Below are 19355 nucleotides of genomic sequence, written 5' to 3'. Positions count from 1 at the left end.
ACACCTCAGTCATGTGCTGTCAGCTCTGGGGATTGAACCGGCAACCTTCTGGTCATGAGGCTGGTTCCCTAACCTCCAGCCCACGACTGCCCCAAAAAGATGGATCTCCAAGAATTATTTAGTAAGGACAGTGATACTATGTGGCACCATGAACACGCAAAGAACCCTTTGCATGCTTAAACGGTTCTTTGCCTAGTGAAATTGTTCTTCAGATTGATGGAGAATGTTTTGTGTATGGTTCTATACAGATTTTTTTTGGAAAAAGAACTGTAGAACTATAGAACTGGAGCCCAGAGAACAGTGTCTTTGTGTAAAAGGGGGGAAAGGAGGTCTGTTGCCTTTCTCAGATTCAGATCTGAATGTATGAACCAATTCATAACGTACCGCTGCTCCTGAGAGTCTTGCCAATGTTTATAAAACCTAGGCCTTCAAAGTCTCAGAAAATTTGCACTCTGAGATCATCATTTCTGAACCATGAGATGAAATGTCTATGTTGGCCTAAGAAAATGGCCTTTTTTCCTTTCCCCCAGTTTAAAGGGGAAAAGTAGTTGTTGTATATATATTATATTATATAATATTGCTCTATATTGCAGATTCTGTGTCAGGCTCTGTGGGTGAGTGTAGTCCTCTGTACTGACCCTGATCAGGATAATCAGATTTTAGCCATGCGTACACAAATCCTCACCTAATTATGACACACCTGACACAGTTAAGTCTCCATTGTCTTACTGTAATCTTCCATTCACTAGTGGACACAAGCGTCACCAGGCAACCTGGAATACCCAAGAGATAAACGTTCTAGATGAAACGACACTGCCAGTAAAAACACGATTTGATCTCAGTAAGTGATACAAGTTATAGCACATAGTATGGTCCTAATTCTTAAATGGCCCTGTTGTTCCAGAGATTTGTTCAGCTTAGAGCACTTACGAAAGACTAAGAGTGAAGAAATGTGTTAAGCCGCTTTTTAAAACGCTGCTTAATAGCACACCACACAGTCCAGAGACTGGAAGGATTCGGTCAATGTCATTTATTAGCGCACTGGCAGTGTGGATATGAATTACGCTGACGTCCAGTTTTGTGAAGCATCCTCTGTGCTGATGTTCTTTTGAAACATACGTCTCGTGAAGGCCTCGTGGACGTAAAGTGTATATATTTATACTAGCAGTAGTATAATGACTTCAGACAGGTGTAGGTTTACACTCAGTATGCTTGGCTCTGTCAGTAGTCTTCTGTGAAGGTTATTTGTTTCCAGTTTACAATAATTACACACAAAGGAACTATTAGAATCATTTGTAGTCTCTCTCTTTAAAGTGCGCTGGGTTTGAGCAGCTTCCTAGACGCTTACAACATGAATTTTAGAGCTGTTAAACTGAGACTTGACTTAAAGGGGCTAAAACACAGCCATAGGCCAAACTAATATTGGTCGTGACATCACTTGCCTGGAGGTAAACTCAAGACTTAAGTCCATTTTAAGTTACAAACTGCCTCGTGTTGTGTACTGGATATTAATAACGGATATATTTCTGGAATGCGCAAAATCATTTGGAGACAAAAAAGTACTGTATTGTGCACAAAAGGGTGCTATATTGTGCTCTAAACATCGACAAAACCAAGAAAGTGGTGAATCTCATATCAGTGTCAGATTTTTTTTTTTCTAATGCCATGAATGGTACAGGCCTAAATACAAATACACTATATTGCCAAAAGTATTCACTCACCCATCCAAGTCATTGAATTCAGGTGTTACAATCACTTCCATGGCCACAGGTGTATACAACCAAGCACCTAGGCCTGCAGACTGCTTCTACAGACATTTGTGAAAGAATGGGTCGCTCTCAGGAGCTCAGTGAGTTCCAGCATGGTGCCGTGATAGGACGCCATCTGTGCAACAAGTCCAGTCGTGAAATTTCCTCGCTACTAAATATTCACTACTCTCTGGAGTGACGATACACACTTGGCCATCTGAGAATCCGAGTCTGGGTTTGGTGGTTACCAGGAGAACGGTACTTGTCTGACTACATTGTGCCAACTGTAAAGTTTGGTGGAGGGGGGATCATGGTGTGGGATTGTTTTTCAGGAGTTGGGCTCGGCCCCTTAGTTCCAGTGAAAGGAACTCTTAATGCTTCAGCAGACCAAGAGATTTTGGACAATTTCACGCTCCCAACTTTGAGGGAACAGTTTGGGGACGGCCCCTTCCTGTTCCAACATGACTGCGCATCAGTGCACAAAGCAGGTCCATAATGACATGGATGAGCGAGTTTGGTGTGGAGGAACTTGACTGGCCTGCACAGAGTCGTGACCTCAACCTGATAGAACACCTTTGGGTTGAATTAGAGCGGAGACTGTGAGCCAAACCTTCTCGTCCAACATCAGTGTCTGACCTCACAAATGCGCTTCTGGAGGAATGGCCAGAAATTCCCATAAACGCACTCCTAAATCTTGTGGAAAGCCTTCCCAGAAGAGTTGAAGTTGTTGTAGCTGCAAAGTGTGGGCCAACATCATATTAAGCCCTATGGATTAAGAATGGGATGTCGCTCAATTTCATATGCGTGTGAAGGCAGATGAACGAATACTTTTGGAAATACAGTGTATGTCAAGCCTTACCATCTGAGTAAGAGGTTATATGGGTTAAATGGGTGAATTCAGTGGGCATCTAGATGCCCTGCAACAAGCTCACCACCAATTTTATTAGGTATCTACTCCCCCTCCTTTACCCCATTTATCAATGGGCAGGACCCCCATGCAGGTATTATGTGGGTGGCGGATCAGTCTCAGCACTGCAGGTGGTGGTAGTATACAGTGTGGATCACATACAGCAGTGCTACTGGAGTTATAGACTGAGAATAGCCTACCAACCAAAAATATCCAGCCACGGTCCTGTGACCACTGATGAAGGGCGAGTGGATGACCAACACAAACTGTGCAGCAGCAGATGAGCTGTCGTCTCTGACTTTACATCTACAAGGTGGACCGACAAGGTAGAAGTGTCTAATAGAGTGGACAGTGAGTGGACACAACCCAAATAGTACCTGCTCTGTGAGGGTCCATGGGGGTCCTGACCACTGAAGAACAGGGTAAAAGGGGCCAACAAAGTATCAGAGAAACAGATGGACTACAGTCTGTAACTGTAGAACTACAAAGTGCAGCTATACAGTAAGTGGAGCTGATAAACTGGACAATGAGTGTAGTAAAGTGGCCAGTGAGCGTGTTTGCATGATTCTTAGAGAGGCTGTCTATCGTGACTCAGTGAGACAGTCCATTATTTAAATCCAGTGGTGGACAATGTAAATATAAGTAAATGTAATTCGTTTCTGTACTTAAGTAGTTTTTTTTTCTGTATCTGTACTTAAGTTTTTCCATTCTGGGCGACTTTTTACTTTCACTCCACTACATCTCAGAGTGTAATATCTGACTTTTTCCTCTGCTACATTTTGAGAAATCTGTTGTTTCTTTTGGTTTCTGTGTGTATAAAAACGTAACATGTCAAAACAAAAGAAGCTCAAAGCCAGAGCACCAATCAGGGCCCAGCGGTCACTTTGTTCTGAGCTGGTTTTGACCTGTTGGTCATACCGACCCAGTGCAGCACACGGTTCAACGTCAGTGCAGCAGCGTAAAACTTTGGGAGCACATCCGTCACCTAAATGATGAACTAACCTAACTTTGTGTAAATAGAGCACAATATAGAAATATGTCCACATATGCAGTCGAGACTGGCGCGTTTCTTTTTTTCTGAATTCATACAAACACTTTCATTTTATAGTAAATTAGTTTGGGCTGGTTTATGTTTATGAACAGAGGCCTACAGATCAACACAGTAAAGGAGCTCATCTGTGATCCTGAGTTTAAAGCCAGTTTTTATTAAACTTGTAACTAATTTACAAAGTAATCTTAACCTGAAACTTTGCTTGTGTGTAAAAAGTGATTTCAGAGCCACTCGGTTCTCCCTGATGGAAACTGTTTACCTTCAGTGTTTTGTGCTTCTGATCATTTTAATAGACGTCAGCGTCACTAATTAATGACGTTCTATTAAAAGACTGGTTTACCAAGAGAGACGCTGGAGGACTTTCACCTGAAATGAGTTCATGAAGCCAGTCTGGTTATAAAAATGATAACAGGACATCAGAGCCAGAATTACTCTTTTAGTACTTTTACTTTATACTTAAGTACATTTGAAGGCAAATACTTTAGTACTTTTACTCAAGTGGAGGTCTAGAGTAAGGACTTCTACTTTTACTGGAGTGATATTTTACCTTGGGGGTCTCTAGTTTAACTCAAGTACATGATTTGTGTACTTCCTCCACCTCTGTTTAAATCAAGTGAAAAGGTCTTGCCTTAACTTACTGTAAGGTTTTTTTTTTAATCTTAGGATGAGATATTCCTGAATTCCGTCTTTTTCCTTTATTTTGTTTCCATGACTTCCTATGTTTACCGTCTCGCGCTGCGGCCGTTACTCACCGTCTCCCTCTGCTCCGCCCACGTGCGCCCTGCGCTCCGCTTTTCCCGCCTCGGCTCCTTGGAGAGCTCGTAGCTGCGCTCTGATTGGTCGGTTCGAACAACATTCCCTTCCGAACGTTCCACGCGACGTTATTTTTTTACGCACCTGTATTCCAACAAGCCCCGCCCTTCTGAGCTGCGATTGGCTGATATTATCCAGGTTTAACCGTTGGCCGCTGATGTTCAGAGGGGAGGGTATGAGCGGCTAGCCAATCCCAGCGGAGGGGGTGGGGCGGGATGTGTCCGAATACGGGCGGGAAACAAATAACGCTTGTACTCGTGCTGTTGGGTTTAGGAGGAGAAACTTTTTCGCTGTGCTGATGTGTGTCCACGCCGAGCTTCTCAGCTTCTGCCGAGCGGAGAGACCTCTGGAGTGGATGTCGCCCAGTTTACAGCAGGCTCGGGATACCTAACTACACGTTTCTTCGTTCCCAGCGTCGACGTTTAGCTCTGGTGAGTTTATAATGTACTTTTTTCTGTGTTGTTTTTCCCCGTTTGAGCTCAACCGCGGCGCCCTGGGAGAAACCCAGGCTCGTCCCTGCGGGTTTGAATCTCTCCGCCGCACCGCGCAGCTCTGAAACGCTGTTATTATCCGGGAGAAGCGGGTTGGGAACAGTAAAAGGCGTGTTTGCGGCCAGCCTCGGCGCAGTGAAGTTCAGAGGCTGCAGTTAGTCTGGGCTGGTGGTGGAAGCCCGAGCAGCTCACAGGGGTTGGTTGGTTAACCGGCTGGCTGGCTGGCTGGCTGGCTAGTTGGCCTGTTAGCTCGGCTGTCCTGCTGCTCCGTGTGTTTTCAGAGACAGTTTGACCAGCTGTGTCGTGGAGTTACTCACAGTGTCCGGTTCCGATTCTGCTTCACCGAGCAGAGGTCATCAGTTTGATGGAAACCTTTAGCTGGCGGTCCAGTTGGTCCTAAGCGGTGAGCGAAAACAGTCGGTTCTGATGACCACACTCTTCGAGGTAGTAGTAAAGGGGGTGGTTCTGGTTCTGGTTCTTTACATGGTGAGATCGCAATTCAGCTGGATGGCGAACGCGTTGTGTGGTTCTTTACAGAACCATTCTGAACATGATTTCTAAACCTTGTGGAACCAGAACGTGTTTTTCTGCTGTCACACGTTTGACATCCTCACAGAACCAGCCTGTGATCTGGTGCTGTGTAAAGCCGTGTAAAATACACCCTGCATCGCAGTAAAACGCAGTTCATGCAAAGGACCGTTTAAGCACGCGGATGGTTCTTTTCTAGAACTCATGGTTCTAAATGGGACCACCCCCTTTACTAAAGAACCCTGGAAGATCCGTCTTTTCAACAGTGCACAGGCCATCGGGTTCACTAGCCCAGCTCACTGCACGCCGGCCTTCTGAAACCTCCTTGACTGAAGATAAGCTGCTGTGTTTTTCATTGATGGATTCCTGATTTAGGGATTGAGGATTTTAAGGCTTCTTGTTTCGAGGCAGTCAGTGCTGTGTTTCCGGAGGTAAAGTGGATCAGTTGGTAATAAGTGAGAACTTCAGCTTTATTCTCCGCCTCATTATTGTAAGCAAAGGTCGAGGCTCCTCCATTCCTGCTTCCTTCCCCACAGGAGGAGAGAGCGGCAGGTGTTTCCCTCTGTTGGACCTTCATAGGCCTCATAGGAGATGTGCCTGAAGGACTTATGTGCATTGTTGTGGCATTTCAGCAGATTTCGAAGGCTTGTTGAGTATTCATATAGATGACAGCAAAACAGTCATTTCACACGTCGACCGGTTTTCGGGGAAATGAGCCTTCCAAATTGGTCGGTCACTGGGTTCTCATGTGAGGTGATCTGAATTAGGGGTGGGCAGTACGGCTATTAAGTTAAGTGATCCTTTTCCCACAAACGGGGAAATTCCACCTCCGCATTTAACCCATCCGTGAAGTGAAACACCACATACACACTAGTGAATATGCACACACTAGGGGGTGGTGGGAAACCCTATCCACAGCGCCCGGGGAGCAATTGAGGGTTAGGTGTCTTGCTCAAGGACACCTCAGTCATGGACTGTCGGCGCTGGGGATCGAACCGGCGACCTCCCGGTCACATGGCCAGTTCCCTGACCTCCAGCGCTCGACTGCCCCGATTTGACAATATTGTCAGTACATAAAGAACATTGTCCAGATTGATCCATTAAAATGGAGAGTAGTCACGTTTAGTTCGATTTAGTGCGCTGCAGTCTGTGACACACATGTATCTTCTAAGCCGCTTATCCTTCTGGGTCGCGGGGGGAGCTGGAGCCTTGGAGCCTATCCCAGCTGTCATTGGGTGAAAGGCAGGATACACCCTGGACAGGTCAGTCTGTGGAATGTTAAATAAAATTATTCTTAGTTTTGGTAGGCTTTTTTTAAAAGTGTAGTGTTGTGTTTTGTCTGTTTCATCTTATCAAGAAACAATAATGTGATGCATCTTGTGCATATTATGAAACTGTCTTTCATTCCATTCTTGAGATTGTTGAGCTTTGTGACTTTTTTCCAAACCAATGACACATTTGTACCCAGGAGTTGGACTGAAAGAATTGTTTTTATGTCAAAATCACAATTTAAGACGGTGCCCTTTTTTATCACCTACACTGTTGAAAAAAACGTTCTTTAAAAAGGTGGTTCCTTAGTAAAGGCATTCGCTGTAGAACTGTGAACACCCAAAGACTCATTTGCATGGTACAGTGGTTCTTCAGGTTCTATATAGCACCAGAAGGGGTTCTGCTATTGTGATGTCAAGCTTGTAACAATAGAAGAACATGTTGTTGCTGTATAGAAGCAAATACCACACATTCTCCATCAACCTAAAGACCTATTTCACCATGCAGAAAACTTTCTAAGCATGCAAGGTGGTTGTTGAGTGTGTGTGGTTCTACATAGAACCGTTGTCTTTACTAAACAACCCCTTAAGAACCACCTTTCTAAGCATGTACGTTAGTTTAGTATTGTTTTAAGAGGGGGAAATGAACCTACTGAGAGCTTGTGAAATGCTTGTAGATGAGTTAGACCAATCAGAGGCAACCAAATCTTCATGTGTTACTTACTTACTGGCAGTTTGTGGCACATTATGTTCAGGGGTCAGGTCTCAAGCCAAAAAAACAATTGGATATGTGGTGGTCCTGGCCAAAATAAATCAGGTCTAAATCTCATTGTCTGAAGAAATTGCAATTTAAATTGCTGTTGAATATTCAGAAAAATCGCAACTTGATATTTTCCCTGTTAAGCCCTACCCAGGAGGATAATTGGCTTAGATAGTGTGTGTTTGTGGGTGAGAGATGTTTGTATTTGAAAGTGAGAGCATGAGTCAGCCTGAGATGTTTGTTCATAAATACATCAACAATCCAGAAATCGCCAGTCTGTGGACTGGGGAGTGTGGGTGAAATGGGGAAGACCCCCGTGTGAATGAATGGGAGGCTTAATGTCTTTAAAGCCTCTCCCAGCCATATGTGTGGTGCTGTCTGCGTGGCACACTGGTGCTCATTACCAATCTTGGATTACTGCTTGTTTATTAATGACACACCAGCTGACAATAGACCAAGGGGCAGCAACAATAGCGAGGAAGGCAGTTGTAGTCTGTTATGTAGGCGATTGTTTTGGTGTTGTATGTTGGTTTTTCATTATGTGACACAAAGCAAAGCAGCATTGCTACGGCAACAACTTCTGTTTGCTTTTTTCCACCAAGTGGCTTCACTCCCAGGTGACTGTGGCCTCTTGTCTTTTCTTCTCCCTGCTCTCCGTCTCTTTGGGATTACCCTTGGCTACAGCAATCACTGAATGATCTCCTAAACTCTGATGGTCTTGGTGCTCTTGGTGAAACTGAACCATTTGACCTCTTCACTAGTGTCTTTTTGTGCCCTGCCCTCCTTTTTGGTTGGAGTTTTTCAGTCAGGTCATCTGAAGCCCTTGACTTTGGTTACTGCTCATATCTGCTAATGCTGAACGTAATGCAGCGTAAGTGAATTGTAGCATTATGCGCTTTGAGCATTAGTGTATATACGCTGACAATTGCTTAGTGACGTTTGTGATCTAAGCAAGGAGGGCCTGGGTTCGATTCCCCGGCCGGGCAACCAGGGTCATCTCTGTCCCGTATGTTTCCTCCGAGTTCTCCGGTTTCCTCCCAAAGTACACATACATGCAGTCAGGCCAATTGGACATGCTGCATTGCCCCTAGATGTGATTGTGTATGTGTGTCTGTCTGCCCTGTGATGGACTGGCGACCTGTCCAGGGTGTATCCTGCCTTCTGCCCAATGACTGCTGGGATATGCTCCAGCACCCCCCCCACGACCCTGAGGGAGAAGCGGCTTGGAAAATGAATGAATGAATGAGTTTGTGATCTATGTGGTCGACCGACATCAGTATAAAAAAAAAAAACCCTAATTTTAAGCAGGTAGCTCTTTAGTCTTTAGCATTACAGGGTGTCCGTCTGTTATCCTCTGATGTCTTACTCGTTGTTTTCAGTATTATCCCTCCAGTATTTCCTTTGCATATTATTTTATTTATCCTTTTCCTTTTTTATCTTATTTTGTTTCTTCATCACTTTATTATGCTTTTTTATTATTTCTTGTTTATCTGCTCAACAGCATTCAATTTTAAGTGCTTTTTTTAAAAAAACAAAACCTACTTATTTAGGAAAATTAAGGTTCTTACAGAAAATGTCTTTGTGCATGGTCAGAGATTCTTTGCTGGGCCAAGTAGCTCAGCTGCTGAATATAGATTATCATTACTGAAGCTGAGCTCTCTGGGTGGCAGCTGGGTCCCCATCACACTGGTCTTTAAGAGGGGCTTTCCTTTAGGAAACAGGGGGGGCAGGAGGTTCCTGAAGGACACCAATGAACATTCGGAGTCTCTTGGACACGCTGTGTGTGTGTGTGTGTGTGTGTGTGTGTGTGTGTGTGTGCGTGTGTGCGCATGTGCCTCTCGGGGTGGGCGAGCTCTGATGAAAATAGCTGACAGGTTAATTAAGCACACACACAAAGATGAATCTATCAACAAAAGAGGGCCACAATGAGAAAGGAGGGGTTCCCCCATTGCGGCTGATGGAGGGGAGGGGTGTTTTAGGACCCATGTGTGAGCCACTGGTGCACACACTCAGACTTAAACACACGCACGCATGTGCCACGTGCTGGCTCCTGTCTGTGGGTGACGCGAAGGAGCCTGTCGGGACATGTGTGGAGCGGTGATCCTCTTAGGCGATTACGGAGCCAGCGCTGGATGACCTGTGCGAGGAGCATGTGGACGCTCATCCCCCTCTATGTTTACTCTCCAGGCCACTCACTCTGTCGTCTCCGCGTTTAATTAAAATCCCAAATCTGGGCTGTAACTCATGCAGACATTCATTACTGCAGGATTACAACATTACTACTCATTGTAGTCTGTTATGCACTCAGGCTCATCTGTCCAGTAAAAGTCAGGGAAGCCTGGCATTCTGCCTTTTTTTAGAGGCTTACGTTTTGCTGTCCTATTTCAAAGAGACGAAAAAGGATAGGTGTATTCAGTTACAGCCGGCAGTGTGAGAGAAGTGTTTTGTAGGGGGAGACAATGCTGTCATTCATCAAAGCTAAGCAATTGGGTACCTCTGATCACAATAAAGTGGGAGGGGAGGGGGAGGGGCATCTACTTTGCATTTTAAATAAAAATAGACAAGCTAGGGTTCAAGGTAATTTAGGTTTGTGTATAGCTTATAGTAGGGATCCCTGATTGTATTGGAATGAAATTGGTATTGGCAGATAAGTAAGCTAAAAATAAATAAATAAAAATCTTGAGCAATGTTTCAAGTTGGTATTTGAGGTTGTAGCTTGTTTAAGAATGTTGAGTGTAGAATAACGCTGTTCTACTGTACTAAAATCTCTGTTTCATTCATTTTACTGCATTTATTACCCTATAGGCTTGTATGTAATGTACGTATGCACATACGGTTTTAATTAACGTTTCTCTGTAATGCTAATCCGCGTAGAAGTAGTTCCATCATTTCTATAATGTTTATGTATCAGCATCAACAGATACTGTACACAAGAAATATTGTGTATGTGTATCAGGCCCCGCTTCCCATAGTTTAAGCTGTATTGTGTATTGTGAAGTTTGTATTATTTATTTATTTATTTATTTATTTTAATCCAAACCAGTCTGTGTATTGTATATAATTGGATTCCTGTAGATTCAAGATGTATCTAACACACAAAATACCAAAGATTGGATCAAATCTTAACCACAGAACCAGCTGAAAATGCATAATCGCCCCCACTAATCGATGGAATATAAGTATCTATTATTTCTTAGTTACATTAGCCTCATAACTCCAGTCACCACACGTCTTTCTTGATGGATTGCGTTTGGCATTTGCACTCTTAAAATATATGGCTCTTCAAGGGTTCCTTAGTAAAGAAGATGGTTCTGTATAGAGCCATGAAAACTTTAAGAACCTTTTTGCATGATTTAAAGGGTTCTTTGCGTCATGAAAGGGTTTTTCAGATTGATGGAGAAAGGGTTCTTGATATCTATGATATCAAGCTTGTTACAATAGAGCAGGTGCTATATAGAACCATTTTCAACAAGTTGCTATATAGAACCATCTGTGGCACATTCATGCACATTTTCCATCAATTCGAAGAACGTTTTAATGATGCAGAGAACCCTTTAGTCATTTTTACGGCATTTGGCTGACGCTCTTATCCAGAGCGACTTACAATTTAATCATTTTTGCACAGGTAGGCCAAGGTGGTGTTAGGAGTCTTGCCCAAGGATTCTCATTGGTATAGTGAAGGGCACTTGCCCTGGTGGGGGATTGAACCCCAGTCTACAGTGTAGAAGGCAGAGGTGTTAACCACTACACTAACCAACACCAACCACTAGTCATGCGAAAGGTTTTTTCACGGTTCATGTTCATGGTTCCTTATAGTAGCATGTTCTTTACTAAAGAACCCTTGAAGCCCCATCATTTCTAAAAGGGTGGGCTAAGGGGTGGGGGAGCATTTGCGAAATTTTGATTTGATTAAATTTTTTTAACGGTCTTTGACTGTAATATTCCAAAAACCTGTTCCTTTAAAAAATTCTGAAGACTCTCTCTTTGAGTTCCTGATGTGCTCCCTCTCAGTGGGAGTTGCCCCGTGTAGCTGAGCCTTGTGGTCGTTATTGACAGAGACTTTCCACTCACCCTGACCGTTGGCTCCAGAATGGAGGCGGCATTTTTCTGAACTCGGGTCCTGCCCTGCTGGTGAGAGAGAGGAATGCCCCCGCTTTGTGTGCGCCAGATCCCTCTGGAGAATGTGACTGCGCTCTGCCCAAAGCACCGGGTCACGAAGTGGCCTTTATGCTGCCCACTTGACCAGCTGTGCCATAAAACGGATTTTTTGTTTTGTCCTCCACTTTTCCCCTCTCCGCCCCTCCTTTCCTCTGCTGCGTGACATTTAGTGGGCTTGAAGCTCAACACCAACCCAACAGACTGAAAAATGCTCTTTGAGACTTCATTGTGTTCACCCCCAAGCTGTTCTCATAATTCTCTCTCTGTCCTTCTCATACTCTCCCTCTCTCATGCGTTCTGTGTCTCGCTTTCTGTCTTTTATCTTTCTCTTTTTTGCCCTCTCATTGATTTAAAGATTTTGTTCCCTCCCATTCTGTCTACACATGAAATTTCAGCACTCTTTGGTGTTTTGCTGAGGAAAACACTGTCACTGAGAGCTAAGGGCTCATGTGAACCTGCTTTGTGTGTGTGTGTGTGTGTGTGTGTGTGTGTGTGTGTGTGTGTGTGTGTGTGTGTGCGCGCACGTAACAATAGGAGCATTGTAAAAGCCTGGTCCGGACCAGCAGGGTTAGGTCTGCGCTCAGCAGAGCCTCTTCATTAGACAGTCCCCTTGGTCACCCCTCCTTCTCTACTTCTCTCTCTCTCCTTCTCTCTACATCCACTCACTTGCTGTCCCGCTCCCTCTCTTGCCAAGTCGCTTTGAAGACCGTGACGGACAGTTGACCTGACGTTTGGACTGTCTGCTGCGCCGCTCCTCTGGACTAGAGCTGTGATAGTGTTTTATCTACAGAATGTAAAGTCAGCTGATGTGTCTTCAGTCATTCATTAAATGAGGAAAGGAATCCTTTGTTTGATTCATCCGTTCAGGTGAGCATGTGCTTTTGTTGTCACTGTCATTATTTTCTTTGGAATGTAAGGTAATGCTGAGTGAGCTTACACGGGAAGCTGCTAAATGAATTTTAGATTTAAAGCTAGATTTCGAATGATTTGCTCGTTTTCCTCATTATTGCAGCACAAGTGCAATAACATTGTCCCCTAATTCCCTCTCACTGGTGTGTGTCCATGTGTGTGCACCCTGCTTTGTTTCCTCAGCTGTGCTGATGTTGACTAAACTGTCTTAAGCCACAGCGAAGACAAACACGGCTCTGTTGTTTTTCTCCCATATGCACTTGGCCTGTGACCTGTGAGGTGCTCGATTCAAGCGCGCTCGTAGTAAAGTGCCGGTCGGGGGAACGAACAGTCTTTCATCACATCTCGTCAGCTTGGCGCTTCGTGGCTTATGTAGTCTTATTCATCTGTGTCTGTTTTGATTCCCAGTGGATGACATAAAACATCCTTCCAGAACCACAGGAAACGGGGCTTTTCTTAAACACGGGGGCTGAGACAGATTGTATAAGAACTCTTTCTGACTGGCAGTCTACAGACAATAATGTCCATGTGGGTAAACTTTGTTGTTGGGGTGTTGAGAGCTAAGCTGTTTGGTCATGCTTGCTCTTTAGTCAGTGTGTATGCGTGAGAGAAACTTGAGCGTGGGGTGTGTGCACACACTTACTATGGTACTTGTTCTTGTGTTGTGTTTCAGAATGAAGAGGTAAAGCAGTCCTGATTGAAGAGATGGCAGTGCAAGCTAGCCTCCAGGTAAGACCTTGCGTGGTTTCTCAAAGCAAATGTGTGTGATTTTAAGGGTAGCTTATGTATAATGGAACATCATGATAACACGCCACCTCCAACGTTCATCATTTAAACAGTTTGTATTGACTTGAAAAGAAACGCTCATACAGTCTGTATGCTTGATGACACAGTGCTCCTGAAACCATGGAAACGTGCCTGTTCAATAGGTTGTAGCACACTTTTCTTAAACACTGCACTAAATAATTTTTTCTCCACTTCTGCATTATCACTCTTGTTGTTTTGGCTGTCAAAGCAAGAACGCTCAGGGCACTTAGACAGGTCGTCTGCTTTGAACGTAAAATGTGACACTGCTAGAACTGATAAAAACAGAATATAATTGGTCCTGTGTTATTTAGTGTAAATATGTTTGCAGTGTTTTTAAAAATTGGCCACTGCTGTGTTTCGTCTGTCCCAGCTTTTCAACCGTCAGTTTGGCTGAAATTTAATCCAGTTTATCTGTCAATGTTATGCCCACGTTTTTAGCAAATGGTAGTTTGGACAAGCTTTACAGGACCTTGGGGGGTGGGGGGTGGGGGGGGGGGTGGGGGTCTCATTAAGCCCAATGAAAAACTGTCCTGCACTCAGCTCAATTAATTTAGAGAGAAGATGCCTGTAGAGTATATATTTAATAATTATACTTGGTGTTTTTGTGTGGTTTTGTGGGTGTGTGGGTCTTTGTTGTCACGTAGTTAAGATTTTTGGAGATAAACAGCTAAATATCTAATAGGTTAAGCCACCTAGCAATGTTCATGTCATAGTACACTACTAGCATGGCTGAAGTTGCTCTAAGGGATTTGGACAACATCCCCATCATAGTTATTTTACTGACTTTGTGGTAAATATAGAAAAAAGGACATTATGTTGACCAAAATAGGCAAAATGATGTGGACACCAGACCATCAAATTTAGATGTTAAGATTGTTGATCATTTGATTTTAAAACCATTGGCATTAATATGGAGTTTATACCCACTTTGTTGCTTTAACACTCTCTTATCTTCTGGGAAGGCTCTCCACTAGCTTTTGGAACGTGACTGCAGATTTTTTCATCCATTCAGCCACAAGTACATTAATAAGGTCGGGCATTGGTGTTGAGCGATAAGCCCTATCTGTCGATTGGTGTTCCAGTTCATTTCAAAGGTGCTGGATGGGGTTGAAGTTGGGGCTCATCCACAAACATTTTTTTTTAACGGAAAGCATTTTGTGCATGACTTTCACGACACTGTTGCCACAAAGTTGGAATCACAGAATTCCCTAGATTGCCACTGAATCCTGAAGTATTTAAGATTTCTCTTTACTGTAACAAAGGGGCCCAGACAATTATTCCTCCTCCACCAAAGTGTATAGTTGGCGCAGTGCATTTTTCCAGCTAGTGTTCTCCTTGTATCTGATCTGTCCAAATTTGTCTGTCAGATGATGAAGCATGATTTATCAGTTCAAGGACTGGAATGTTGCTGCTGCTCCAATGGTAGTATGCTTGGTGTCCTCCCAGCCAACATTTCTCGTTGTGCAAGGTGATCTTTAGGCTCGTGAGAATAAGTTGCGTGGAAACTCAGTCTGTGAAGCTCTTGAAGAACAATTCTTGGGTCACTGTTGTTTTCAGGAGCAGCTTGGAACTTGGAGGATCTTGATAGTAAGTGTTGCAACTGAGTACAGATGATTTTTACACACTATATGCTTTGCAGCTGTGCTGTTGTTGCTCTTAGACATTTCAACTTCACTTCATAAGCATTTGCTGTTGACCAGTGCAGCTCTAGCAGAAAATAAATTTGATGAATTGACTCGCATGGTGTCATCCAATGTCAGTCACTGAATGCTTCAGTACAACCCATTTACTCCCCATGTTTGTCTATAGAGATTGCAGGGCTCTGTGCTAAGTGTTCTGGGCCTGTTAAGCAATGAGTGGGGCTGAAATGACCAAGCTGAATAATTAGAAGGGGTCTTCACTTACTTTTGACCATGTATCAGTGAAGTCAGGCTGCTCAGTTATGGTAATGTAGAAAGAGAGCACAGACCGCTCAATTACGAACTGGTTGGTGTGGTAAATGTTGAACGCCTAATAACGGACTACAAAGAATGTAATTATGGAACAAATCCTCTGTCCTAAATTATGGATTACTGCTGCTCATTCCATTTAATTCTTTTTTTTAAAATTGCTGTCCCTTAACTTTTTTATTGGCTTTTGTTTCATGATCTGCTTTGTGGCCTCATCTGTTGCTTACAGTAAATGAATCCATTTATATCCTTACTGGTGTCCCAGAGGACAACTAAGTCAACCCTGCTGTTGTTGTTGTGTGTGGTTTTTTTTTTTTTTTTTTCCTCCCCAAAACAAGCTCAGATGTTGTCAACATAAGCAATTTTTTTCTTCCTTATTGTGTTACTTTTCTGAAAAAGAAATGATCCAAGTTGTTTACGGGAAGTACAGTGCGGCTCTGTTGCGTGTCCATGCTTACAGCCTCTGTACAGCTGCCGTCATTCCTTACATGTCTTTCACACTAACGAGTGTAAAAGAGTCAAGGAACTAAACGTCAGTTTGTTCAAATAACAAAAATAACATTTATTTTCAGCCTCCATAATGCCTTAAGGCATACGTGGTACATCCTATAGAACATGTGTGCGCTGTTCATTACGTAATGTGTACGTGCCATGTGTGTGCAAGCGTGCATGTGTAATCACGCCACGCAGAGGATGGGATTGCGTGGCAGCATCTGCCTGGGGCCTCATTTATGACTGCTGTGTAGAAAGGCTTCTAAATTGTTGCATGTGAGTGAATGTTTAGAGTATATATACACCCTGATGTAGTTTTCAGCCCTGCTGTCCTGGTTGCATGAATCCGAAGTAATGGTTGCGTATAAACGATACGTCTTCACTGTTGCTGAGGTCGAGCACTGCTTCGCGAATGATTTTGATTCTGATTTTGAAACCCATTCAGTTTGGCTTGATGGTTTCTTTAAACATGCAAATTGGCAATGATTCAGTGTGTTAATTTTCTTTGAGATGATCTATCTTGCAGTTGTATAATGTAAGGAGTGTAAGGCAGGTAAGTGTTTGTATTTGAATGCAGCCACTACACCTATTCCTAAGTTTGTGCCGGTCCTCCTGTTCAGGTAGCCATGAGGAAAACAGTGGGAAACGATTTAAACCGAGTTGTCCTAGCTGTAGTATGCTGTCATCTTCAGTTCAGCCACAAAACTGCAATGAATCTAGAAAGAAACTGTAAAATTGTGAATGTCACACAAGCTTTTAAATTGTACACTGTACTATGTATAGAGGGCTTTTTTTAAGGTGTATACCTGCCAGCAGCACCAAGCACATTCAAATAGTTCAGCTCAACAGCTGCGGTTACAGAACAGTTTCATCTGTGCTAGGTACAGTACTTAAGGGTGTTAATAGAGGATGTTGCATTATCCAACATGTTCATGTGTGGCAATACTGGTGTTTTCCTATGGTTTGCGTGAAATGAATCAATCAATGAACGACAGCTTTTTAGACCAGCGTTGAATAAATTTTTACTCTTAATTACTTGACTCTTACTTTTAGTGTAGTGCTTTATTAGATTTGTGTTATTGAAATAGGCACCTGATGTTTTTACACTTTTTGTGTGCCACTTTGACCCATTTAGTAGCAAATAATGTTAATTATATTGTATCTTCAGCTTAAAGAAAGTACTGAAAATGTGCTGCTAGTGTGTTTGCCTGCATGGTGTGAGCTTTGGGTTAAAAAAGAACAAAAAAATACAAAATAAATACTCAAAAACCAGCAATTTGACTGAAAGCGAAAGTTCTGGATATGCATTGGTTTTATAGTTAGTGAGATAAAGTGAGAGTCTTCTGTTATTGGGTTTTGGGCAAGCAACCAAGTTGTACAGTGGTCCAGTTGTACTTTATGAAGAAAGGTAGATAAGTTGTTTTGCTTTCTGCATTGGTGCAGCATCTGATCTGTATGACTTGGATAGAGCAGCTTGGTAGATTCACAGTAATGTAGACAGGAGTGTTGTCATGTTACAGCCACTCCTCGGTTTTCAGAGCTGCGTTTAGGACACAGTGGGAGGATCTGGTGAAGAGCCTGAATGGTTTCCTTCTCCATTACAATTGAGTGAGGAAGAGTCTTACGGCTGAGTTTCGGGTGAAACTTTAGTTCGGCCTCGCTAATACTCCTAACCAAAGTTCTCTGTGGTATGATGGCCGTGGATGACCAATGCAATGCAACACCCTATACACTAAAACTTGCACACATGCTTCTCTTTCTCTGATTTAGCCAGAAAGCGAAGGTGAAGTTGTGCCTATTTCTGGAGATCGCCTGAGAACTAGTTGCATGCTGTCTCATTCTCTCTCCTCATGCACAACGTTTATGTGTTTGTTTTCAAACATACCAGCACCTTTCAATCCCAGATTCTCAGTTCAGACTGTTCGGCCCGTCTGTGAGAATAGTTTTGAGGCGGTTTGAGGGAGGGGCTGGATGAGCAGTCACATGCCCGGTGAGTCTCTGCCCAGATGTGTAAGACGGCTGTTGTGCCTCAGAGCGCTCGGTTTCAAACGTGACTTCAAAAAATGATGTAAAAATAACACGATTACGCACGTGCCCATATTAATAATAATGGCGATTTGGATTTCCAGCAAAGAGCAGAAGAAAATGCTGAAGGTGGAATAGGTGGTTAATCAGCCAATCTAATCTCATTTTGCACTCTGATCCAGATTACATTTTGCACATGATTTGCAAATTAGATAAATTAACCGAATTAGAGGTTACTGGAAGTCTTTCTTCTGTAGTTTCCTAATGTGTGTTTCCCATGATAATTGACCGAGGTTCTCGGTCTTTTGTCCTCCTGGCTGTCTAGATGCCTCTGGACCATAAGCACAACAGTTGTACCCTCTCTTTTTTTTTTTTTTTTCTTGGTATGACCTCAGTAGTGTTTGTTAATTTAGTTGTATGAAATGTCTTTCTTTTATTACTGTTGTTCATTAGTTGTGTTCTGCCTGGAGCCCCATATTAAACTAGCAGAGACTACAAGTTCCCAGCAGCGTCATCATATTACAGTGAATGCTCTGGAGCGGATTAGACTGAAGGAGTTGAAATGCTCTGTGTGAGAATCCATTGTTGGATCAGAAATGAGTTTCCACTACTGTGTATTTCTGTGGTTTACTTAGTTTGAATCTGAAATGAGCAAGGAAGCCTGATTTCTGTTAAAACTGTGGCATTGTAAGGGCATGAAGCTGCATCACATGAAAATAAAAATATTTGTGGGATAAGCCGCAGGAATTGGCTTTTCTGTTGCATTAGTTTTTTTGTTGCACGTGACTGGTAGGGTGTTTTTTTGTTGGTCTTTGGTCTGATTTCTGTGTTGCAGTTAGAGCTGTTACTTTGTGTTAGTAAATGAATAATCTACTGATTATTTGGTATGTGCCCAGAGTTTTATATAAAAGCAGAACAATGAATGTGGAATTGAAATTATGATAGACATGCCTCTCAGCCAATCACAAGTGTCTCTAAATGTTCCATCAAGCTTCAATCTTCAATCCTCCAACAAACGATAGGAAAAACAGAACAAACCTGCAGTGAGAACGGTGCTGGTAGTAAATTAGTAATGAAGGACGCTACTAAGGAACGTGTAGCACGCGCACACACAATATCTTAATCATCTGGAAGTGGCACACAATATCCTCTGGAGACTAAAACAAGTTCTGGGAAAAAAAACAAAAACCCTGTGAATGACCACACCCTTAAGCCCTATTTGGATGGGATTAGTTGGTGGGTAATGACCATTTACTTCAGGACGTGTGTAGTGTTTATGTCCGATTCGCACGGATAAGAGATCTCTGTATAAATAAAACAAATGGGAGTCGTTACTCGATTTACGCAGAAAACAAGTAGAAAACATGTTAAAACTTTTCACTTAGTCAACATTTGGGGCAGTCGTGGGCTGGAGGTTAGGGAACTGGCCCTGTAACCGGAAAGGTTCCC

The 19355-nt window shown here is 43.1% G+C and overlaps 1 protein-coding gene across 4 annotated transcripts in view; it reads left to right on the top strand.

Annotated features, from left to right (window-relative positions):
- Positions 1 to 4783: 4783 nt before the first annotated feature.
- The window catches only part of gas2l3 (growth arrest-specific 2 like 3), a 31530-nt gene continuing 16958 nt past the window's right edge, over positions 4784 to 19355 (top strand). Inside the window, exons 1-2 of one of the 4 annotated variants that reach the window (XM_037542345.1) lie at positions 4784 to 4950; positions 13307 to 13362. In XM_037542345.1, the coding sequence (XP_037398242.1) occupies positions 13339 to 13362 (24 nt within the window). In that variant the 5' untranslated portion in view covers positions 4784 to 4950; positions 13307 to 13338. Of the gene's footprint in view, positions 4951 to 12336; positions 12592 to 13141; positions 13162 to 13306; positions 13363 to 19355 lie in introns of those variants that run through there. The other 3 variants (XM_037542347.1, XM_037542344.1, XM_037542346.1) reach the window with 3 other exon arrangements.

The sequence above is a fragment of the Pygocentrus nattereri genome, chromosome 11 (assembly GCF_015220715.1).
Source record: "Pygocentrus nattereri isolate fPygNat1 chromosome 11, fPygNat1.pri, whole genome shotgun sequence".
Lineage (NCBI taxonomy): Eukaryota > Metazoa > Chordata > Actinopteri > Characiformes > Serrasalmidae > Pygocentrus > Pygocentrus nattereri.
Note: the sequence above shows the minus strand (reverse complement) of the source record. Positions and strands in the feature narration are given on the sequence as shown.